The sequence below is a fragment of the Buceros rhinoceros genome, unplaced genomic scaffold, assembly GCF_000710305.1.
Source record: "Buceros rhinoceros silvestris isolate BGI_N320 unplaced genomic scaffold, ASM71030v1 scaffold3946, whole genome shotgun sequence".
NCBI lineage: Eukaryota > Metazoa > Chordata > Aves > Bucerotiformes > Bucerotidae > Buceros > Buceros rhinoceros.
In genome coordinates this window covers 74,498-99,935 of record NW_010416753.1, presented here as the reverse complement: position 1 = coordinate 99,935, position 25,438 = coordinate 74,498, and the positions used below count along the sequence as shown (strand labels likewise).

Genomic DNA, 25,438 nt, shown 5'->3' with positions numbered 1-25,438 from the left:
TCAACACAACTGTTCCTGCAGTAGTAAGCGGCTGCTGTCCTGACACCTACTACATTGGTGCTTCAGCTGCTATTCTAAGCTTGTGCTGGTCCACCACTAAATATCTGGCAATACTGCACAGCAGTCTCCTTGTGTGACTCATCTCTGCTTTTTCTAATTTAAGAAGGGTCATTTTCCTCTCCTTAACATCTGAAGTCATTGTGATCAAGATCACTGAATAACCTCTTGCATTAATGTCCCCTGTGTGTTTGCAGAAAGTGTAAAGCCATCTCCACAAAGAATAGTCACAGCATCAGTACTGTTTTCTCTCCTCCATAATGACAGTGCTACGGGCAGACAGGGATTCCCCACTCCTGGATCACGTTCGATTCACCCCACTAGTTTCACACCAGGCAGTCGAAATTCCTGGCATGGTGGGTTTTGTCTTGTTTTGTTCTTGTCACTGTTTTTAAAAGATATTCAGAAGATTTCCCATTCTGTGTGATTAATAATAGGGGTTTTGTGCTGTGTGCTGGAGGGTATTTTGCAGTGGGACTCTTATTAACTATCTCCAGCCATGTATGGGAAGCAGTGTATGGGAAGCAGACAAACTACAGAGGAAGTATGGCTGGGCAGAGGTAATTGCTAGAACAGAAGTAACACCATTTTTATCAAGAGTGGATATCAGCAGAAATGAGAAGCTATACACAGGGAAAGCCTCAGATATTAGTAGTGTTGGATTGGGTCTTATACACTAATTAATGTTGAGAAGATGCCAGAGAATGCAACAGAAGAACAAGGACATTATGATGATGATGATTCAGCAAGAGAGCTCATTTGTGACTGAGAAGTGCCCAGGGTAGAAATTAGTTTCATTAATTGCTTGGTGAGAGAAGAGACAAGGCTCCTATTAGAGCATTGTCCCATGCACTCTCTGATCTCCAGAGAATGTTAAACAAACAATGCATTTGGAGAAGCCCAGAGGACATATGTCTGGAGAGCTGCAAAAGCTTCTTGCCATCCTCAGAGATAAAGGCAGGGAGAGAGGGACCAAGCTGACATTTGCTCAACCTTCTGGTTTGTCTTTGTCTAACAGTCCGTAATCCCTCACATTTCTCTATTCACTTCAAAAATTCCCATGCATTCCCTGCTCACATCCTTACCAGCTTAAATGATCTCGTTTTAAATCTTCATCAAAGGAATGGTAACTGAGTCAGACTGCAAGTTAAGGTGTGTGTGCGCCTAAGAAAAATCCAGGAGAGGCAGCCATGACAGTAAATTGGTACAGGTCACGTGCACTGTTAGAAGAGACCAGAGGCAGTAAGCAAATTAAATGAAATTATGTCCATCTACAGAATTCAGAGGAATATATACTCACTGTGAGTAATGAGACAATCCAGAGAAGTTAAATAGTTAGAGTTAGCCCTGGTAAGGCTTGTCACAACTGGTGAGAAAACTGGCCAAAATCTGGATATAAAGTCAGCTCTGCTTGGCTAGCTCTATGTAAGATCTATGCATAAAAGAGTAAAAGAGCAATTCAGCTCCCCTCAATTAGGTATTTGGGGCACAGTTTGATTGCCTACACACTGATATTTTGTGCCATTCGATATGCTTACAGGCAATGAGATGCATGTAGAATGACAGGGATGCCTGCCTGGGCTCCAGCTGCTGGTCCAGTATGGGTCTCCTACAGCCCTTGTATGCTATCTTTTAGACCCATGCAGATGTCCTAGATATCCAAAGGCAAATGACATTAGCGAGTTAAGTTTAGCTAAATGAAGGAAGCACGCAGGTAACTGTCAGCTGAATCACTTGCTGGGCTACAATGACTACTTTGGCTAGAATCTTCCTTGAGCTAGTCATGCTAGAAGTCTGCTGCTATTACAGATGGGCTCCTCACTTCCATCTGCTGCTGAAAGAGGACAGGTCTCCTCTAGTTCCTCTGTCATACAGGAGCGAATTGAGTCAAGGATCTCTGTTGATAGTACAGGAACTTAGACTGATAGATTACCTGATGTCTATAGGTAAACAATTAAATTTTGGAGTAAAGCTCGAGATAAATCCCACTCCAGTTAACACAGATGTTAACAGATGGATAAATTGCCTCTTCCTTTTCTATGAGCTGTGCTTTTTTCTTCTCCCTGTACAATTTCTGCAGTAACTTTCAAGCAGTAGCTAACAGAATTATAGAATAGTTTAGGTTGGAAAAGACCGTTGAGGTCATCAAGTCTAACCATTAAGTTACACTGCCAAGTCCACCACTAAACCATGTCCCTCAGCACCACATCTGCACATCTTTTAAATACCTCCAGGGACGGGGACTCAACTGCTTCTCTGGGCAGCCTATTCCAATGTTTGACAACCCTTTCAGTGAAGAAATTTTTCCTAATGTCCAATCTAAACCTCTCCTGGCACAACTTGAGGCCACCTACTCCAATTGCCAGAGGCAGTCTCTGAGTTTAGTGCTAACACTGCTGCTGAAATAATATAGCAGAGTTTGACATCCAGAAGTCAAAATAGCCATTGATATTTTCAAGAGGGGTGAGATAAGAGTTACAAGGGTGTTCAAAGGACTAGAAAACATTTCCTACAGTGCAGGACGCTGATCACTGGAACTTTAGCTCTGCCTGCAGAGCAGTGACAACATTACTATACCACTCTCCAGCAACCAGTGAACAAGATTATGGTAGTTCAACAGACATCATAAGCTCCTAAATGTGACTGCCCCAATTGTGTGTACACACATGAATTGCTGCACAGCCTGTCTAAGCATGCCTGCAGTCCTGTTACTGACAAAGGTAAAATGAGTTGAAAGGAAAAAGGGGAAATAACATGATTACAGACTATAAATAAATATAAACCAGAGATCATAAATTTTTGTTATCCTGTGGTCTTGAATCTAACAGAGACATAATATTGGAAGGGTAGAAGGGAAGCTAGGCAAATCCGTTCTAGATTCCTAACCAGAGTGTTATTACATACTGAAGTAATACCAATGCCTGGGTGGGCTCTCCAACTCTCTAAATGTTTTAATTGATATTAGATGCTTTTAACAACATATGCTCTAATTGAAAAACAAATTAGTTCGGAGTATTCCTAAGCCAGAGGTTCTAACTAGAGCATCTCACTGCTTCTTCACAGCCCCCTCAACTGATGCAACTGTGAAGACACCCATCCTCCTGAAAAGCCATCTTTATTTTTGTTTCCACACTTTCCCTTTATCCGGAGCCATCACTGTCAATGCTGCCACACTCCTAGCCTCCTGCTCGCACATGCTGCAGGTGGACATTTTGTTGAGGGCGACCAGAGATGAATGAGGACGCTTGCAGCCACACAGTGTGGTTTTACCTGACTGACACTTGGCTGAAGTACAGCTCTCTGTGGCTTTGCTCACTGTGACTCACCATGCTCCAGGATGTATTTCACAATCTCACCATGCCCAGTCTTGGCAGCATGGTGTAATAGGGAGCAGTGATCAGGTCCTTGGATTAACAAATTGGCTCCTTTTTTACAGCATTCTATGAACTGGAAAAAAACGAAACAAAACCAAAACACACAGAAGGATAAGATGGGAGGAGCAGAAAGAAAATATGCAGGCAAATTATTTACTAATTTTCATAGGAGGTCAGTACAAAACGGAATAAAATGAAATAAAATATTAAAGACAGCTTTTAGACCCCAATGAAGAAATATCTGAAACTACAAGTATTGACAATTATATGGGTTAAAAAAAAGCAGTTTGTATTTCCTAAACAATGAGGCATTGCTGCTCTACTGGTGATGAATCATTGCTTGCTAACAGTGCTTGCAAACCACTTCTGGTGAAACTGTTGAGATATTTTAAAATGTATGTATTTAATAGAAAACTCTGTGTTCTCTTCTGAAAATTGCAATTTTTCTTCAGCATAGGAGACAATCACTTTCTGACTAAACCAGAAAACTGCAATTCAAAATCAGCAGGGAGGATGTTCAGCTGCCCCACTTCTCACTCTTTGCCCCTAGCTTGGGCTGGTGGTGGAGGCGGCACTCACCACGAGGGGTAGGAACGGGCAGGAAACAGCAACTGGCCGGATAGGGGCAGGGAGTTGGTTTGCAGTGCAGATCGCTGCAGAGAAGTGGGAGAGGATTGTGACAAAGGGGCCTCATTTATGATGCAGTACATCCGAAGAAGGGAAAGAAGTGTCCCTCTCAAAGCAAACTCAGGCAAAAAGTTTTTGAGAAGCAGAAAGGGGCCAATATTTTTACAACTGCTGTTTGAAGGACTGCTCCCTAGATAGTGCAGCCACAAGCCCAGGGGTGGAGGTATAGAAGGGGCACCCTACAGGCAAACAGTTGGTCTAACAGTACTGTCATTTTTACAAATGGCTCCAAGCTGGCTTCTCGCAGATAAAATTGCAATCATTAATCACAGTCCTGACCAAAATTTGAGGTCGTGTTTTCAAATCCTGACTTGGCTACTGAAAAAGGCAGACTGAATAACTGTCAGACAGGAAACTCCAGACTTTGGGCACAAAATAGTTTTGCAAGGGTGTCTTTTCCTCCCAATACCAAGACACTACATGTTTTGAGACAATCATCAGACAATGAAACAAGCTGGGGTTTGTTCTACCTGCTCTGGTGGTTGCCTAGGTAGAAGTTAAGAAGTTTGTAGTAACTCTAGGGGCTTGGCCACCAACCTCACTGCTGTAAAATACCCTTTACTGTGTAAGGCTGTGTCAGAACTACCCTGCTGTTCAGTCTTGCATTTGCCAGTACAGTAATGTCCCTGTTAGTAACAAACACATTGCTCTGTGCAGAGCACTATGAATCCTGGGCTGAAATGTGCTGTCTAACACCAGATCCTATTCACTTAAATTTCACATCTCACCTGACTGATGTGTTCCCTTAATATTCAGGGTTTCCTGGAAAGGCTGTAAAATGGCACTTGCCAGCAGTCCCTACAGCAGTCTATTTATGTTTTCAGCAGAGGTGTGATAAAATTTACAGTATATCAGAACTGCAAAAAGCTGTGAAAAAGTGGACACTCAGTGCTCTGTACTTACCTTCAGCAGATCACCAGCTATGACTGCCTGTAAAAGTGCTGCAAAAGACAAACAGAAAACTAACATTAGACTGAAAGCATCATGCATATAGCCTCACAGCTGAGAGCACAGCTCACAGTGTGTACAAGTTAAGACCAATGCCTCAATCCACTTGCTTTATCATATACTGTTAAAACCAATGTGAACCCTGCACTGGCAGGCAGATGGAATAGTGCCCACATCGCACCAAAGCTGTAGGGACATCAAGCTAGCATTTTCAATACTGCCCTGGAATTGCATGCTTCTTTCTGAATTTTTGCCCTGAGACATTTCAGGGACAGACTTTCAACAGTGTCCACAGGGTGGGGCCAAGTCTTAGGCACCTGAGCCATCTCTGAAGACAGACAGAGAAGGAAACATAGACAGAGAAGCAAAGTGAACAAAGGCTCTCAGCAAGGCAGGACGAGCTGTGCACAGAGCCAGAGGCTACTCACTACCTGCTACTGCCTGCTCTGTGTCCATTAAAAGGAAGGCAAAATCTTGGGACTCTGTATTGCCCTATGTATAGGCTGCATACAGATGAAAACACCGTGGTGACGAGTAACTCCAAACATGAGAAGTTGTTACAAACCTACTGCTATGCAGGTATTTATTCCCTTTTTCCTCCTTCTCCCTGTCATGATACATATAGTAAAAATCAATTATGAATAATCTTTCTGAGAAAGCACTTACTTGGTTTGCATTTTAGAAAGTATTAAACATCAGCCTCAGTTCATACTTTTTCAAGAGTGCCTAAACCCGTTTCTATCTTCAGGTCTAGGCAGCGCAATCAAGTTAAGCATTTGCTCGAGTGCCACTCTTGAGAAAGATGCCAAAAGCTCATGTAGGAACAAAGGGGAAGAAAACCGTAGTACAGGCTTGCCTCTGAAAAATAACATGCAAGAAACTGCATAGCGTGAATTCTATGAGGAACTTGATAAAGCTTCAGAAATGACAACACATCCAAACTGAACACTGAAGAAGAGGAAGGGCAGGCAAAGATGACTCAACAAATGTCCCTTTCTTTGAAAACACCTGGGTTGTGCATGGCTTTCCAGACCCAACAGTGACTCATGCTCTGGCCATGCAGCAGCAGGTAAAGCAAAAACTCAGGTCAGTTAAGTTCTGACTTGGGAAAGCATTAGCAGCAATTCTTGTGACATTGGATTTAGGGCACTTTTATAGTGACTGTGAGTTCAATTGAGTCCTGCAAATCTCCCTGGCATCTGTGGGAGCAAGGGCACCTGGATTTGAGGAATGGAAAAAGACAAACACCAGCAGGTGAGAGCTAGAACTAGAAAAATACACATACATCATTTCTTCAGATTTCATTTTCAGTGGTTTACGTTCTTCTGGGTTTGGTTTTTTTCCCCCAATAATTCCAACCCTGGCTCAGGCCAAATTAATAGAAAAGCAGAACTTAACCTTTGCATCATTCATTTTATCTTTTTCCTCCTTTTTTCCCAATCTGGTCTCACTGCCACATTTATTCTGTGGGCTACTGCAGTCTGAGCTTCTGTAAATATTTTGCTCTCCTCACACACATGAAACTAGTTACACCAGCTTTTCATTGCCTTCTACATCCAATATTTTAAGACATGGCTTCCCTGAAGCTACTTCCTAAGAGGCAGAGATACATTTTCTTATGCAAACCACGCTTAAGATTATAGTTCAGAAAAGCCAGGAGAGACGTCTAGAAAATGATGAAGTGAGAAGAAAAGCCTGGCAAGCTGTGAGAAATCTTGCGTGTTGAGTATCCGTAACCAGAGGCTGGTGTGGTGATAAGTCAGCTCTAGAATACATTCGACATAATTAGACCAATCTTCTCCTTTTTTCCCTAAGCCTCCAATCCAGCAAAGCATTTAGGCAGGTGCTTAGCTCCGAGCTAATAAAATTCTTTTCACCAACTCTACCTGCACACTTAAAATTAAGTGTTTTGCTAGAGTAGAACCTACTGTTTAAATGAGTACATTACAGATCAACAAAACCAGATGGCATAACAAGCGAATTAGACTACAATAAAATAATTCAGTGCTGTAAGCCAGGATGCTGGAAAACTTAGAAGCTATTGAACTAGAAATGGAGAAAGGTTCTTCAGAATAGGGAACATATTTACATAAACATATGAACATTGCTTAGCACACTAACCCCATAAACCCAAATGGGATTGCTGGGCATATTGAGGAGGAGGGTGAAGATGGCAAAAATCACCTGGTTGTTAAAGAGGTGGTAAAACAAGCAAGCAGATGGCATTGACAAGGGAGAGCAGACTGAGAAATTGGACAAAAATGCTGTTAACATGCAATACCAGGCTAGCTTAAAATTAAAAACATTAAAGTGAGAATGGTTTTATTCCTTCTAAGCAACACTGCATCACTAGTGTAATATATTACATGAATTATGCAAACATTTTATCATATCATAAAATACTTTCAGATCTTAAAAATGCCTCAAAACTTACTTGATTTAATAAATATTTAAATCAACTCATTATTTTCTCAACTTCTTCTAAGACAAACATTTGTCATGACTTGATAACAATGTTTTATTACCCTTTTCTTTTATTTAGCAAGCAGATTTATTGCTGATAAAAGGTGACATCTTGACAAGACTGGAGACTGAAGTACTCTATCCATATATCAAGGAAGCACTCAGTCTGCCACAGTGGTAGCTACCCCAGGCTGCCTTCTCAGTGAAGCTCAACCCTCTCTACTGATACACCCCTGCAGACAGCTCCTGCTCCATCCCTGACATCTCTGCTGAAACTGCCAGCAAATATGTTAGTCACTGCCCAGGGTGATGGACCTGACAGAAACAATTACCTGCTAAGATATGGACAGCGAGATATGCAGACTATGTAGGTAACAGCTGCTAGAGACTAGCAACTATTAGTTTCCACTAGATGAATTTTGAGACAAGGTTCTAACCACTCCTGTGAGCTATCTTACAAAAGCAACCTAATTTAATTTAAAAAAAAAAAACGCAACACAAACTAAACCAAAAAAAAATGAACCTCAAAACAACAAACTACACACACTTTACTTCCAAATTAAATATCGCACAGCTACAATTAGATAATGCACTAACAGAACAAAAGCCACGTTAAAAAGGATGCTAATTGAATTCTAGTAATGCTGCAAGCTAGTGTAGTTTGACACAGGAAAAACATCTACTACTAATCCACACATGCCAAAACCAATACCTTTCCTGTGGTATGTATCACTCACATTGTTTCTATGTTAATATCCACTGTTTCTATTGGAAAATTATTTTTATTTCATATTCTAAAAATATATGTTAATGTCACTAAATTACAATAAACGTTTTTGTTTCTCAGCCATAAAATTCACCTACTAAATCATAATTTTTGTATGGTTCTGCATGTTGAATAAGCAACATGAATAAAGCGTTACAAAAGCAGTCATTAAACACTGGGAAACAGGTAACAAAGGCGTAAGGTATTTGTACCCAGTAACTTCAGAGGCTGCAAGATGCCTAGAAGGTCTTGCAAGTTTGCCTGGTTGGTCAGAAGAGGAAATAGCTCTTCACAGAAAGCAATCTAGCATCCCTGCATTAGTTCCTGTTGCATTTCACCCAACAGACTACAGAAGTTCTAGGGAAAATGACCTCCAACTTGCAGTACCTAAATTAAGAGCCAAACTAAGACACAGAGGTGATCCTTCAGAATGGCATGATGCCAGGAGATATGTCTGATCACTTGCAATACCAAAATAGGACAAAATGGAGGAGGTCCTCCTTTTAAGGGTTTCCAAGGTATGATACTCCTGGGACCTGGCAATGAGCATGGTCTCAGAAATTTTGGGAGCTCTTTGTATAACATACAGGTGCAGCATGAGAACACCTCATAAATGTAAGGGCTAACAAAGACAGACCCACAACTGCCACACATCAGGAAAAAAAAACCAAAACAACAGTAGAGTGACAGAAGTCATCACCACCACTTTGCTCACTTCAAAAGCAGTGAAAATTCTCAGAAGCATCACGAATCAGGAGAACCTCAACCAACAACTGCCAGCTCCTGTCTGCTCAGCGGGAAAATTTCCTTCTGATCCCAAAGCTGCTGATCAGCTTAACATAAAGGACATAAGCAGAGCTCAGCACCAGGCTACTACCATGCCAGAATTTTGCCGCTAAAACACTTTCAAAAAGAAAACGGAGAAAAAAAATTCCTATAAACCCTTGTAGGTAAACATCTCAGGATCACAAGGTTCTTTGTTTAAAGAAGGTTGACATGGAAGATAATTAGCAAGTTAGTTGAATAATCACTAGCGAGTCAGTGAGAGGAGATGGCTTTCACTGGAAAGAATCTCAAAGAACAGCACAGTTCTGCAGTCTGCCACCATCAGTGGTTCAGGAGTAATGTGTATTTTTACACAAGTAGAAGCAATTAATAAACCAGAAATATCTTCCAGAATTTACCAGTCAGCTTGTACCCCTGCTCTGACCCTTTCCATACAGTATTTGCACCCACTACTGCTGTACAAACTAAGCCACAGTGAATGCTGATAAAAATGTATGGCTATTTTGAAGTTTTTGCCATCTCCAGGCAGTTCTCTAATGAGGGTCTAAGAACTGTCGCTGGAGGGAGCAGAATTATTTAAAACTCTTTTAAAGAGCAAGTACCACATAAAGGAGTTGTCACATCCATGATTAAAATGCAGCTAAATTTGAGCTCTATGAATGAAATGTAGTGTGAGAGTAAAGCATTATTTATGGTAATACTTATTACCATGGGTTAAAAAATACCAGGCTAACAATTAATCTATGTATGGCAACATTTAAGTAAATGAGAAATCATGGCAGAATTCAACTACTCTAACTCTAACAGAATTAGGGTTTGTGAAATCTTTAGCCCCTTCAAAAGGCGCAATAAGACAGCTGATGATCTGAAGTGATCAGGACTGTGTAGAAACCTTATTCATCAGGCAGTGCTTGCAAGTGTACAGCCCTTTCTAAGACACAGCTAATGTCTATTTTCTAAGACGCACCACTCGGAATTGATATGCCATCCACATTTCAGTGCTAGATGTTTCTAACTGGTTAGAGGCAGCTAATAAAAAATACTAGACATTAAAGCTTTGATGTGGCACTCCCAGAATTTGACCCACAGTGGCCACCACCATCCTCTTCTAGCTTTGCTCAGGGGAACTCCTAAAGAACACCTCATGAAATACTGCCTCCCTCAAACCTTGCTGAGATGATAATGAAGAAGAAACTGCAGCAGAACGTGACATTATCGAATTTCTTGAGAGTAATTAAACTTAACTTGGCCTATCATTAGCTTCCAGAAAATTTCCAGCTCTTTATTGCTGTTGTAGACTTTGTGAAATTCAGAGTCAGAAATTTAAAGTAATTACTGTTTGCACATTGAGAAGTTAAAAGCTGACCCTGACTAGAAGAGTGCTTTTACACAGCTGGAGTCTTCTGAGCTCTTAAAGAGCAGCATTACAGAACATATAAGAAAACAAGCCCTTGTTCTTAATTTCCCACCAGTTTTATAGCAATCAGTAATAACTTCTATTTCAATCACTCAGAAAGCTGTGCTCTCAAGCGAGTATGAAGTCCGTATAGATTATCACACAGAAATACATTCTTTTCTCTGTAAACAACAATTTGCTTGTAATAGCTTTGTACAGTCTAGTAAAGATCAAATCTAATATGAAAAACTGACAGCAACATAACTTACCCAGAAATGTACAGAACTGACTTTTTTTTCTACTCTAGCCATGATCTTCAACCTCGACCGGTAGATGAAGGGGGTGGAGGCCACCATGGGGAATTGGTTTGTGGACTATTTCCTTTCTGAGATGACTATGGAAAACAAGCATCTAAGACATACTGCAGTGCATACACTTGGCATTTCTGAAGGGTCTGCCAGTCCCATGGAAAAGGTTTAGGGATCCGTGGTGAAGAAAGGTTGCAAATCCCTGCATTCGAGTTTTCACAAACCCTTTACCTCTTCCCAATATTTAATCCACTTTTAGAGTTACAGAAAAAAAACTCCAACACTTTAAAATACATATGCCAAACTGTCTACATAACTGAGAAATTTAATTACAAAATTAATAACGCTTCATTGGAATGACTTTGAGCTCACAGGTGTTTGATCTACAGACAATCTTAAATCTCACTAAAGCTGACAATGCTTAAATATTTCTCTTTGAAGCTAAGCTGAGTGCAAGGAGCAGTTAAATGCTTCTTCACGTATTTTATTGCACCTGCAAGTACTGGAAGCCACTACTGAAGACCGTGAAAAAAAGTAAACTGAAGTTAAGCCTTGTGGGTTGAGGGGTCTCCTTGATATTGGCAAAACCCCTCAGAAATACATTATAAAATCTTTTTTGGGGTATAAGAGAGGAAAAAGACTAGCAAAGATAAAAGCATCAGAAGCAAAATATCCACAGTGTAGATATGCTTGAACATTCTGTATTCGCTGAAAAAGGACTTTACATCAAACAACTGTCTCTTACAACCAAATTTTCCTCCTGATAGGATAGGCCCTGAATATAGGCCAACTGGTTGGACCAAAAAGCTGCACCAAGCCACTATAAGGGACACTCACCCTCTTTGGAGCCTGTTATTGTAACAGTGTGTGGCTTATGTCAAGACACAAATATTTAGTCCTATCATAACCATCAGGACTGATTTTTTCCTTACAGCTGTGCACAGGAAAAGCTGCATTCCAGAAAAAAATATACATTTTCATGAGAATACTTTGTAAAAACAGCCCGTGTACTAATGGGGAATTCGCCTGGTCATAAAGCTTAGTAGTACTGTTTGACTCCTGGGTATATCTCTGTCAGATGTTAAACTCTATCTTGTTTTCTTTTTATCCTGATTTTTACCTCCTCAGTGACCTAAAGCTGACATAGTAAAAGAAGAAAATACATGCACCAAACAGATGAATACTTTTACATGATTTTTAAACTTTGGTGCTGAGCAATCAAAATGGAACATTGTCAACAAAAAGACAGCTAACGGACCAGTTAGGAGAATCAGTCTCGTATTTCAGTGCTCAAGAGAGAGGCTGCATTATAACTAAACGAGGAGCATTTTTGATGCAGAACTTGATTGCATGTAAGCCTGAAGAGACATCAACTTATAAACACAATTATAGCTTAAAAAGAAAAAAAAAAAGTCTCTCACTAGCCCCTTTAGGAGTCTGGTCCTGTATGCCAGCAACACTTCTTTCCAATCTAACATCAGCTATGAGAACGAAGATGCTGATCTACAGCTGAAGCAGCTGTCTGGAAGAGTTCCTAGACTTGCTAGAGGAGTTCTAACTCAGCCTAAAGACTCTGTAAGAGCCATAATGGAAATATGACAACAGAAATACGTGCAGTTTAGAGGCTTCCTCCCTAGAACATAATATCTCTTGTGCTGGCTAAAGCAAAGACTCATTGATTTCTTAAAATTTTTCTAAAATGTATCTGTTTGCTGCCACTAGCCAGTGTCCTAAGGAAACAGGTGGTAAACAACATTTCCCCACATGCTTTCAGATTTGGGAAAGTCTTAGGCTGCTTAAGGAATCCAAAAGCAATGGCACCAGGCTAGGTAGCTCACAACAGCACTTCTGTGAGGCAATACTTCCACGAAAGGAAACCAAATAAAGAGTCTAAGAGCTCAAAATGCTCCCAAGGGACCAAGAAAACTGACAGTTGGGCAACCTGCTGCAACCAAGAGCTCAAAAGCACATCAGCTGTACAGCAGCCAGGCACAGATGTCTGATGACTATTCAGCAAAGGGAATATTATGCAGGCCTTCACATGGCATCTCGAGCTAATCCATCTGCACAGGAAAACGTGTGCATAAGCACACGTTCTCCTGTGGTTTGAAACACTGTTGAAGCATGCTGGCCCTCTCAATAAGTCATGCCTCAATAACATCTATTTCTAGGATTGCACAAAGAGGTAGAATACCCTCCTAAACATTTTTGGGTAGTCCTTTAGTTACAAAAGCACCACATTGTGTGCAGCATCAAAGAGAACTGACACAGTTTTAACTCCTTCTATTTGCTTAACTTGAGAATAAGGCAAAATTTTTAACATGCAAAAAATAAGCCATTACTCAGGTGGTTATAAATATGCATTACAAATCTTTTCCTTTTAAGAATTGTATATTCAAACGTCACACAGCATCAAACCACTGTTTAAGGAGGAAAGAAACAAAGTGAAAAATAACCACACAGGCTTGCTGAAGGAGAAAGGCTAAATTCACACTTACATAGAAGTCCCTTCATACAACTCTGGAAGGATAAAGAAACTTTCAAGCAGATGTAAATTACACTCAAGCTGCCTTTAAGGCCCCATTTGCACTGTCAGACTAGTTTAAAGGTACTTTGATTCCAATTAGAGTCCACTCTGTATTGTTTATGTGGCACTGGTGCTGAGTTGAGTGAAGTTGATAGGAATGGAAGTATTCAGACGCTAATGCTGAACTTTTCCTGCAAGACTAAACAAGCTTAGATCTGCAAAAGGAAGGGATGACCATAAAGAAGGACCAAAATGGTCCCAAACCCTAAAGAACTGTTGCAGATAAACTAAGTACCATCTGGCAGACATCATCAGTTTTTCTTTCCTTCCCTTCCACCATTTTTGTTATTAGTCCAAGACAGGAACAACTAATGTTATTTTCAAGAGCGATGTGGTGGAGGAAAATGTCTCTGGAAATGGCCTTAAGTTGCACCAGGGGAGATCCACGTTAGATATTAGGAAAAACATCTTTACAGAGAAGGTTGTGAAGCATTGGAACAGGCTGCCCAGGGAGGTGGTGGAGTCCCCATCCCTGGAAGTGCTTAAGAGATGTGTAGGCGTGGCACTGAGGGACGTGGTGTAGGGACCCTGGCAGTGCAGGGTGAACGGTTGAACTCAATGATCTTAAAGGTCTCTTCTAGCCAGATGATTGTGTGATTCTATGATCAAGCAAAAACACAAGTCACGGTAGACTTTAGCTGACTAATGCAGCCGCTTTATCAATACAGTGGCATTACTTTGGCTAGAAGAGAATTCTAGGTAATATAATTAAGCAATGATTTACTTTTTGTTTAAAAATAAAAAAGATAGCAAAGAAAAAAGTAACATTGTGGACTACACTGTTCCTCTCTTTTCCCTGACTTATTATTATTATTGCAGGCCCTCCTGACGCGCTCCGTGCATGCAGCTTTGCCACTGCAAGGCTGGCTGCAGTGCCTTTGCCTAGCAGTATCTAAGTAGGTCTTCCTCAACAAGCTAGGGCTTCACAGTAGGACTAATCTCCAAGCCAGTTCAAGCATTTATTTGCTGGCCAGATCCTTCAGTGAGTAGACTGAATTGTTTTCCTGTTTTACTTCAACAAGTTGCAAATCTTTTCTCACCATGAGTAGCCTCCATCAGAAACAAAAATCATGAAGTAGATTGCAAGGTTGCCCAGGGCTTCCACTTGAAAATAAGTGCCGTGATTCAGACAACACCTTCCTTGTTTCTACTTCCTCCTGAGCAAAAGAGATAATGACAGTGGTCTTCTGCAAAGAAACATTTCCCAGTTTTCCTCTCATTCAGACGCTGGCATCTGCCAGACTTCTCCCTCTCAGCTGCCTAATGGCCCCTCAGCCTGCTTGTATATGATGAGAGGTGAAGTGGAGGCACCGTTTACAGGTTTTGGTCAGAGAGGACTTCCCTTAGCCCTAGAGAAGTGCTTTCACAGAGTGCTTTCTCTTGCCATGGGTCTGCATCAATAACAGCCTCTGCTGAGCTGAAAAGTGAACAAACTCAGAGCAGATCTCCAGGCAACTGTTGGCTCAGATGGCTACAGACATATTTTCAAAACACTATGCAGGAGGGCTTTCTTCTGAAATTGGCTAATTAATCAAAATAAATACCTGCAGTCAGGAGTCCCCCCACTGTACTGTCTTTGATTTGTTTAGAGAGAGCATTCCAAGACATCTCAATTTGTTGCTAGGTAAACGGCTGCAACATCGCCCACAAGAATACAGCTTCTCAGCTGGAGCTGTGCAAAACTGTCACACTCTCTTTTGAAGGAATCCAGTGTAGAAAACAGAGGTGCCTTTTTTATTATTATTTGTTTAAAATAAAAACCAAACCCTCTACCAACACTGAGATGTTTGGATTCATCTGTAGTACTCTGCTTGTCCTCTGATTCAGGATGGCAGGATGCTTAAAAAACTCTTGAGAATATCTCTTTGCAGACTATGACTAGCAAGGCTAGCGGGCAGTGGCTCCAGAAAGAAGAAAAGAGGTTGACAGGCCACTAGGGACAACAGGAAATACCATGTATTGGAGGTCCCAGGAAGTGTTCTCAGCTCTTGTGCTCTTTTCTGGAGTTCCTATAGCCATCTTCCTCCTCGCTTAGGTTCAGACTTCCTCTCTTTAACGGAGCAGAAAGCATTGGAGCAAATACCAAAATGCACAGGACATTCTGTCTCCAAGGCAGGAGATACCGCAGAGCAAAGCATTTTGCTGTATGGGATGGAGCTGCCACTGCCTTGCATGCACTCGCTTGATCACTCCCTTCACTATAATTCATACAACAGCTCTCTCCATTCAGAGGGACATCTAGAGCCAGAATTACACCTCCTGTCCCAAGATTCCAGTTTGAACCTTGGCCAAGCAGTCCCTGTGGCAAACTCTTTTAATAGAGGCTAATTTGAAGGTCACCATTATAAATTCACTTCACTTCTAATGCACTCGGCTCTACACAAATCTCTCCTCAGGGTAGGATATCCAGACTGGGTGACAAAGAGTCATCATGGAACAACCACCTGCCAGAATCTAAAAGGCCTCTGAGTGTCACTGTTCATCTTTTCATGCAGAAAAGTCATCCCTCATCTTCATCTTTTGTATAATGTTATGACATTGTAATAACCAACTGCCTCCAAAATTTCTCCTTTGAATATATTTACCTGTTGTCTTAATTAAGTTGTCCCTATTCCCTCATGAATTTGGAATCTATTGCAGGCAAAAAAAAACAACTTCCACAAACACTGAGTCTAAGCACAGCAAACTTGCTAGGAATTATGCTCATGCAGTAAAAAACTTCTGCTAGAAGTAATGAAGGCAAAAAGCCCAGTTTCACGGGTTTATACAGAATCAGGAAAAGCAAGAGAACAGAGACATAAATATTTGGAACCTCCTGTCTCCAGATCAGAATGCAACTCAGACGCATAAGGATTAAGCACTGGGGTTGACTGGTACTTGAGGTGCATTAGTACAGCCACTTAAAACCTTGAGTAGTTCCATCAAAGACAAGGTTCCTCAGTTCAAAGTTAGGCTAACAATTATTGAAATGCATGAGCTTCAAGCTGCTATTAGATAAATAACATGTCAATGTCCACACACTGTTAATAGCACTACTCAATAGTTAGCTGCCCTTTTTTTTTTTTCAGAAGACTGAAATGGGAATGGAACTAATTGTACTCTTTTTAAGAGCGTTTCCCTCAGTTGCTCAGATGATGGTGAAGAATAGCCAACTCAGTTACACAGGGTAAGAAGAATGGTAAAGATGAATTAAGCTAGAGTAAAGATAATGTAAAATATAAGATTATTCAATGCATTATCATTGGAAAATTTGTAGACAGATTTCTGCAGGCCAGCTGTAGATAAGAATGGGCAGGATGCGATCTAGCATACAATGTACACCGCAGTACTGAAAAGTGATGAAGGAAATCATTCACTTAACAATAATCAGGCAATGACTGTGTACTGGCCAGGCAGTGTGTTAGGAGTCTGATGAAGGAAATCATTCACTTAACAATAATCACGCAATGACTGTGTACTGGCCACGCAGTGTGTTAGGAGTCCGCATTCCCATCACAGGACCATACCTGATCTAGGAACAACAGATATGGTTTCTTTCCATAACCTTCAACAGCTTCAGACCTTTCAGACCTCCTGAGAACAAGGCTGGGATTTTTATAGAGTGAAAAAACCAGCAAGTTGTAACACTCCCTAACAGGGGAGCTGCCTCCCTCATAACACCCACCACGTCTTCTGTGGCCCTGTCACTTGCCCGTTGGTGACTCTCAACTAGACCCAACACCCAAAGAAAGACCATTGTCCTCCAGTGCTGCAGGACATGTAACTGCACCAGGGCCCATGTGACCGTAGAGGTAGCCCTTCCATTTCATTCTTCCTCTAATCCCCTTTCTACACCACTGTGCTTTGATATTTACTCAGCTTGTTCCATTTTGTCAGTCAGGGAATCTGGGGATTAGAGGGTTTGGCTGCTCTTTTGTTGTTTATTTGTTTTTAAAATTAAAAACAAGAAAAGGAAGATGGATCTCATTCTTTAGTTATGTATTTCCTAACAACCTGTACCAAGAACAAAGACACAAGACTTCTAAAATCTTTAATAGGTTTGTTTTTTCTTTTCTTTTGAAGGTTGGGATTTTCTAGCTCTACTGTTTCCCTTTCTGTGCCAATTAAAATTACTCTGTTCTGTAACTGATAAAGGTGCCTTTAACACGTGTCCACAACAAGGAGCATTGTGTGCTGTTACAATTGTTCAGTAGATGCCCAGTCCCAGACAGATGGTGCTTTATCCTCACCCTCTCTTCAAGACAGCATAATGCATTGTCCTGTCAGGGATTAATGGAAATGCCACTCACAGTAGATGCTAATTCTGGTAGCAACTCTGTTCCTATGCTGCAAATGCTACAGCTACTGCTTGCAACTAATGCTTGAAGCAGGCAGTCCTCGCTCGAGGAGAAGCAAGATATTCAGAAACCAAGGTGAGGAGCACAAATGCAAGAATTTATGCAGAATGCAACCTCATGGTCAATGGGAAAGAGACATTTGAAAAGAAAATGGTGTTAGAAAAAAAGGAGAAACGTTAGAAGAAAAAAAAATGAGGAATGAAGATTAAAGCAAACAAAACAAAAACCAGGAAGTAAATGGGAATTTAAAACAAAAGATCCAACACAACAGAGTGATGTTGTAATTAAAAAAAACCCAGAGTAATTCTCAGTAATGGCCAACACATCACGACATCAGAAAATCAGCACTAGAAAAGTGCTCCATAATAGGGAAGAATAGCTGAAACTCAGGTCATGGAATGATACCAGTGAGGGTACGTTATTCTACAGTTGGATCTTGCTCTATTGTGCACTGCAAGGCTTTACTGCCTTATAAAGCTACATATGAATTTTTAACATCTTGAAAAGGCACACAGCTGAGTACTGATCATTAATGAAAATAAGAGTCTCAAAACTGACTCCTGGATACCTACTCCAAGAAAAATGTACAGGGAGACGTCTGCATAAACACTATAAAAGACAGGCAATTCAGCAATAAGTTTTCATCTCTCTCCTAGACTATCTCTTTTTTGTTTCAAGAAGAGATTTCAAATCCAAGGCTAATTTGAGATGATTCCACACATAAAGTGGACTGATAAGCACCTAGGCTCGGAAGGGCCTGCTGTACAGTACTTTTGTCCCGTTTTCTTTCTAGTACTGTGATCATTTGCCGTGGTCTATATGTGACATAGTGAGAGAGAGGAAATCCAAGTATTGGATCTCTCTTTCTGAAAAGTCACTGAGGCATGGGAAATCTATTGTGTTTGAGAGAAGCTCCTACATATTTACATGGATGACAAATCTAGTTAGATACTCCACAGTCATAAACCACGAAACTTCCAATAAGTAGCACTGTCACATCACTAATTGGTCAAGGTAACACAGGCCTTTCACTCTGCATTTCAGAGTAGGTTTCTTATGGGAGAAAGGGAAGAGACGGAAGGAAGAGGCTATTCATAGATATTTATCAAACCTAAAAAAACAGACCCTGGCAGCAGATGGTACATGGCAAACAGGAAGAATTTGTGAAAAACTAGAACAGTATAAAAATAGCAGAAAGAAGGAAAGCATTATGACAGCAGGAAATACTGAAGTTTAAAGATATGCAAGGAAATACATTTACACTGTCTGTTGCTCCATTAATAGATAAAAAAAAGGACCAATAGAATAAATGAAAGGGAAGTGAAAAAGAAAGAACAGACTATTCACTAACAAGCTTATGCACCAACAAGCAGCTTAAGTCCCGGTATTGAAATAGCACATTAGACTATAATGTTTTCAAATTTCTTCTGAGGGTTGGAGAAATGGGGTATACTGTTAACTGCTGACATATTTCCAGTACTTAATGTTAAAAAGCTGTGATCGTGGTAAAAAGCAGATGAACTATTAAGAAAGAAAACTACCACTGGTTCATAAAGTCAATGAACTGTAAATTACAGGAAGTTGATAAGGTACACCAGGAAATTAAAACTCTATAATTCTGCCATTCTCATGCTTTTATTAGTCAGGGGATCCACTGCTATTGGTCACTAGGAATGGACTAAATGGGCTAGATATAGCTTTGGTCTGACACCTCTGTCCATTTTTATGGCTTGCTTTATAACTTTCTTTACTAAGAAATGACAAGTCAAGGAGATAGGAGAGAATTTATTAATGATGGTGTGTTTGATGGCACTCTGCTGGACTAGAAAGGTCTTGGCTGAAGTAAAGGAGAGTGTAGGTCGATACCTAACTAGTCACCCCACACTCCAAGCCAATATGCTTCAGTGACACACTTCCAGGGTCAGACTTCCTTACATCTCCATTTGCAACAGTCTTTACTCTTCCCCATCTGGACCTTTCTCGAATAATACTTACGGTATTCTCTAGAAATTTTGCTGATTGTGTAACTGCATACAAATTGAATGCCAGAAGAAAACAGATATTTTTTCGTCATCCAAAATAGTACTGCCAATACATTATGAAATACATTATGAACGTTCTCTTCTCAGTTACAGTCTTCTTTTTATTTTTTTTTTTGTATTCCTTGTGCAACTCTGCCACTGCAATTACCACCTCGTGCAGTATGCCTCTGGATATCAGTACCAATGCGACCATACTTTAATGCATTTTAGAGGGATATTTATATCACCTAGCTCTAAGCACCTGAGTTGGTCAGGATATTAAGCAGCTAGTCACTGCAAACTTACTCTTTAGTCCACAGAGAAAGATCAGATCCTTCACCCTCCTTCTGTGAAAGCATATTGCCATATTCTGCAACTCTTGCTACTCAAGTTAAGAGGTTTGTACGCGTAGAAGCTCCTAGCTGCACTAGATTCCATACTGCATTACCAAACTGACTTTAGTGGTAACCCGGGGTAACAGGGATTCAAGCCCTTAAAGCATAATACACTCTCCTCTGCTCAAAGATTCTGTCCTATAAAAGTCATGAAGGATCTGCTCATTTTCACAAAACCTATGTATCGTACTTAAACCTGCATGTAATTTTCCATAGGTGAAGACCTATGAAGTTGTGTGAATAAATTGCAAACACTTGCAACAGTTCCATTTGATTGAGTAAGATTCATTTTACAGAATAACTCACAGGCTTAACTTCTGCTATCTATAAAAAGTAATTTTTCTCCACCACAACTGTTACAACACCGCTTACTAGTTGGTGTTTAGCCTAGTTTAATATGCTGTTAGTATCTATAAAACAGATCTTACCTTGATCTTCTGAAGAGACTGGTGACCTGGAATAAAACAACAAAGTCCAGTCAATATTTGGTATGAAAAGGGCACGGATAAGGTTCAGTGTCACTGTGGGGAATAGGACATGGAGGAATTTGCAGGTTTCATTCCTTATTCCTTAGAAGAGAGGGCTGGGGGACATCCAACAAGGAAAGGGCAGAAAAGGACAGAGACCCACTCTAGCAGCAGGTTCTGCAGACCAGAGTGGCCGTATGGAGTCACGTCCATAAGGCAGCTGACAGCTGCACTGCTAAGCACTCATGCCAAGCATGTCTGTAGGTACTTGGCAAAAAACACTATCTACTACTGTTACTGTTAGAAATAGTTGACATTACCGATGACATTACTCTGATCTTCCAGAGATTATTGAAGGGACCAGAATTAAGTCTGGGCCAGGAGAAAAGCTTACAACTAGGTGTGGCTGAGGAAATTACAGCTTCATGGGAACTCGCTGTCATTAAAGGTGGTCATATGAGTTAATGTAGTGGCTAGCATAAAATACTAGTTATAAGTAAAACCAGTTTATGCTGTCTTCACAAAAGCAACATAAACAGAGGGGAAAAAAAAAAGAAAAGGTCTGGACAGATGTAAGTACCATAAAAAGCAATATAATAGCAGCAAAAAAAGAGTTACAGGATACCCTAATCAGTGCCTTAAGCTTCTGATAATACTCCAAGAGTGGGGTGATAAAACATGAGGGACCTCTCAGCACCCCTGCTGATGAACAGAAGGGCCCCACTGAAATCCAGGGATTTGTGTCATAGGTCCCATCACTAAGGATCACACTCCTCATCATTTTGGTGACCATCCACAACAAGCATGAAGAGGCATGAAGTTATTTGCCCTCCGTTTCTCCCTTAGGAACTTGGTTAGCAAAACTGGGGCTGTCCAGTCAAATCTGGGATGTGCCTTGGTTATTTAGACCAGATTGACAGCACACAGTGGATTGGACCATTGCCTCAGCACTTCCCAAACAGAGATTTTCAACCGCATATATAGCTCTCCCACCCAGGCAACAAGGAGTTTATTCCTGCAGTGAACAGAACAACCCATGCTTCCTTTCCAAGATATATTTAATTTTACACCAATGTACAAAAATAACAAATTACTAAAGATTTAAAAACGTTAGTGTTGCCAGCAAACAGATCAAAGCTGACATAAGAAAAGCAGCTATAAAGGGGTGAAGGGAAAAGAAGGAACAAAGGTGAAAAGAGCACATATATAACTCAGTCAGCAGGGGCTGAGGGTTGGAGGAGTGGGAAAAAAGGGTTAGAAACCCTGTAGTAAAGTAGCTGAGGAAGAAGTCATGATCTCATTCCATAACAAGGGTCTGAAAATGAAGGTTGAGGGATTATAGAACATCAGAAGCTGATATGCAAATATGCAGATGCAAACAGGTGAGATGGAAAGAAGGAGACTTTCCTAATGAGGTGTGCAAAGTTTTAGTTTTAAAAAAGAGAGAGATTTGCAAAGAGAGAGAGGAAAGAGTTACAGTACAGCTGGAACAGTGGTCACCACAAAAAGAAAAAATGTGATTGCCTAATTAAGTTTCTGACTGTGCAAGAAGCCAATGTGCCTGTATGGATGAGAATTAATTAATCCTCTACTCTCATTAATTTCTCTGCTGCTGAATATCCTAGGCATGTATCCTGCCCTGCTGCCAATCAGGCTGGCTCTGCCCTTGCACTTCAGCAATGTCTGTGGAAATACTGTAGGCATGCAGGTAACCCAGAGCGTTAGCAGGCATCACTAGGACTCTGCCCCACTGCTTTGACCAGTTAGTTACAGGCCCACCTCCTCAACCCGCAGCAGAAGCCCTTCCGGAGATCAAAACTCAACACACAGTGTTTCCTATAAGGCTAACAGTGCAGAATGGGCTGTATAAAGAAGTGCCAATTTTTAGATACTTCAAAATATTTTGCATGCAGGAGTCATGACAAGTTCCTTAGCTCACGTATCCCGACTCTCCGCCCATTGGTAATGCAGTATCCCACATCATCAGTTAAATTTATTCCTTTGTTTTGTTTCTTAATTGCACAGTTTCATCACTTTTCAGACCTTCATTTTAAACAAATAAACAGTACAGATTATCCTATAATTTGGCTCTTATTTATGCCTGGTAAAACGGATGTCATTAGTTCCTTAAAACACCAACAACAGGAAAGACATTATTACAATACCACTACCTTCTCACTTAAAACACTCAAGGGAGGGATGAAAAATATGTTTGTGCCTATTTAGTGTGCCCAGAATTTATGTATTTTTCAAGATACTACTGCCACATACATTTGTTGCCTGCCTTGAACACAGTGGATGAACAGTAAGATATCTGACAGGTTCTATTGTTGCTACTAGCAGAGTTCTAATTTGAAAGGCTTCACCAAGTATCTTTTGGACTTGTGTAGCCTGGTATCCTGAGAAAATATGGTTTATATAATCACAGCATCTTGATGTGTATGTACGCATACTGCATGTATTTCTCTTGCTCTCCCTCTAATAAATTTTGAGCTTGTTGACTCATTGCACCCACCGTTAAGAGAGGGGCTGGAAAGCAAATTCCTGCTTTCACAAGAAAACAAAATAGCATAAGCTCAAAATTTCTGACATAGCTGCAAAGCCACAAAGACAGGTTTTGAACATCTCGGCCACAGGAAGGCATCAATGAGAGCTTCCACCGCTGGAGATACAATGGTGGTTCAACCACAATAAACTAGGCTTCCTTTGTTCCACTACTGGCAAAGTATTTTGGCAAAGAGTGGAGAGGACTTTGAACATTCTCCTACAACTTTACGCCATATGTTTCAGCAGCAGGAGGGATTTTCCAAACCATTCAAGTACTGGCCTGACTACACCAAAGGGAGTCTTGCTTGTAACAATAATGTAAGGAAAGCGAGGCCACTGAGAAGTCGACATTGATAATGTTGGGCATTTTATGCATTGTCTGGTCCACCCTATGCTTATGATAGGCCCTAAGGGGGAGAAAAAAGAGTCTAATGATGTGCTCGAAACCACATATGCTCACTCCACAGCCACAGGGAATTTTCCTGACAGGAAAAAAAAAAAAAAAAATCAGAGAATGCCCATATTTCTGGTCACACATCTTTCTCTCAGGTCTGTAAGAAGTGTGAGGGATATACTGTGGCAGCACTAGTCACCAGACAGGTGTCCTGGGAAGGGAGGATTTTCAGCTGCTAACATCCACACAGTAGCCATCTATCTAGCACCTGTCACCTGCCCTCCTTGTATGATTCTAGCTGTGTGTTTGACTGTCATAAAGAAGCAAGTTAGCATTCTCACAACCTCCATGCTTTAAAATGTAGAGACAAGTTAGAGGTAATTCAGAAGAACTAAAATACTCTCAAGATCTGTGAACCCACCAAAGGCAAAACATTTTGCCAAATGAAATCTTTAAGAGATTTTCATTTTGTTAAACAAGACAAATTAAACCCCCAAAACCTTCAGGAAAAGGTTCAGGCAATATCCTGGTTTTGGCCATTTCAGAATGGAATTACTTATTATTTATATGAACTGTTACGTTTTTTGGTTTTGTCTTAGTGTGAAATTGACTTGAAGAAAGAAAGGCTCATCACCTCCTCACCTTTCCAAGAAAGTAAAGAGAGGCCAGATTGCCTATGACTGGCTACATTTCCAGAATCATGAGATTATATTAGCTCTCCTACCAACAGTACTCTTTTTCCATGCATAAATGTGAAAAGGAAGCCCAACTTCAAATATATTCACCAAATGCATTTATCTGACTGGTTTGTCTAGGTTTGACAAGCGCTTTATGAAGAGCTGTTACTGTAGTGACTAGTTAACAGGAAGACAAACATTACTGTGATGATAGGGAGGGGGTCAGAAGGAAGGAGGAGTGAAAGTATGTTATCTCCATTTGCTTTCCATGCTCTTCATGCCCCTTCTTTCACTTCACTTCCTGCAGCAACATTCTCCTCCTGTTGCAGAGTGGCAAGCTCTACTGAGAGGAGACAACGGCACTTGTAAGCCTCAGTCTGCAAGTGAAAGCTGCACGTTTCCTGTTCCACCGCTCCATATGCAAGCAAAGCAGAAGGTTTTGTGCTTTACAAAAACTGCACAAGGATCTCCCAGGAAATGAGGAACACATATTTAGAAATGCATTAAAAAGCCTGAATAATAATGTAAAAAACCCGTAATCATACATTCAGCAAATTGGAAGACTTATGATGTGGAAAGCATGAGACATGCCCACCTAAACCAGCACTGTGCCCTAGAGTTAATGGTCTGATCCAAAGCTCACTGGCGTTTTTCCACTCACTCTTACAGGCTTTGGATCAATTGCTGGCAAAAATCTAATCCTCAGTATAGCCAAGACAGCTTTCGGTATTGTGCAAGCCTTCCCCAAACAGCCGAACGCTCACAGCTGTTTCCAAGTGCACTCACCAATGTGCAAGCACTAGATTTAGGCAGCACTGGAAGGGTGGGAGAGGGAATATTCTTTTCTAAGGAAGGAAGGGCAGGGACTGTCACAGTTTTAAGCCTACTCAGCTGAGGCTTAGGAACCTAGAGAAATGCAGCCAGTATCCAGCAGATGAAATTTTGTTAGAATTCACCAAATGGGTTCGTTATTCTTGAAGACAAAAGCCTCTGGAGAAACAAACCCAGAGCTGATGTAAAGCAGCTATTTAATCAATAAACCTGTAGCAGAAACCATCTGCACCAAGCCTATTTAAAATCAGCCATTTACAATTTAAAGGCCAAATAACAATGTGTGCCGCATTTCTGCTGGATTTTATGACCATTTCCCCTTTTCCTCGCTTAAGCAATGTATTTCTGCAAACTAATTCAGTCTGACAATAGCTGCCTTTGATGAGGGGAGGGAAAG

General features: G+C 40.8%; 1 protein-coding gene across 1 annotated transcript in view; it reads right to left on the bottom strand.

Annotated features, from left to right (window-relative positions):
* DGKI (diacylglycerol kinase, iota) overlaps positions 1-25,438 on the bottom strand; it is a gene marked incomplete at its 5' end in the record, with an annotated part of 105,992 nt that overhangs the window by 7,955 nt on the left and 72,599 nt on the right. Inside the window, 3 exons of the mRNA XM_010137915.1 lie at positions 3,384-3,504; positions 5,022-5,059; positions 20,554-20,579. Coding sequence (XP_010136217.1) covers positions 3,384-3,504; positions 5,022-5,059; positions 20,554-20,579 — 185 coding nt within the window. The remainder of the gene's footprint in view (positions 1-3,383; positions 3,505-5,021; positions 5,060-20,553; positions 20,580-25,438) is intronic.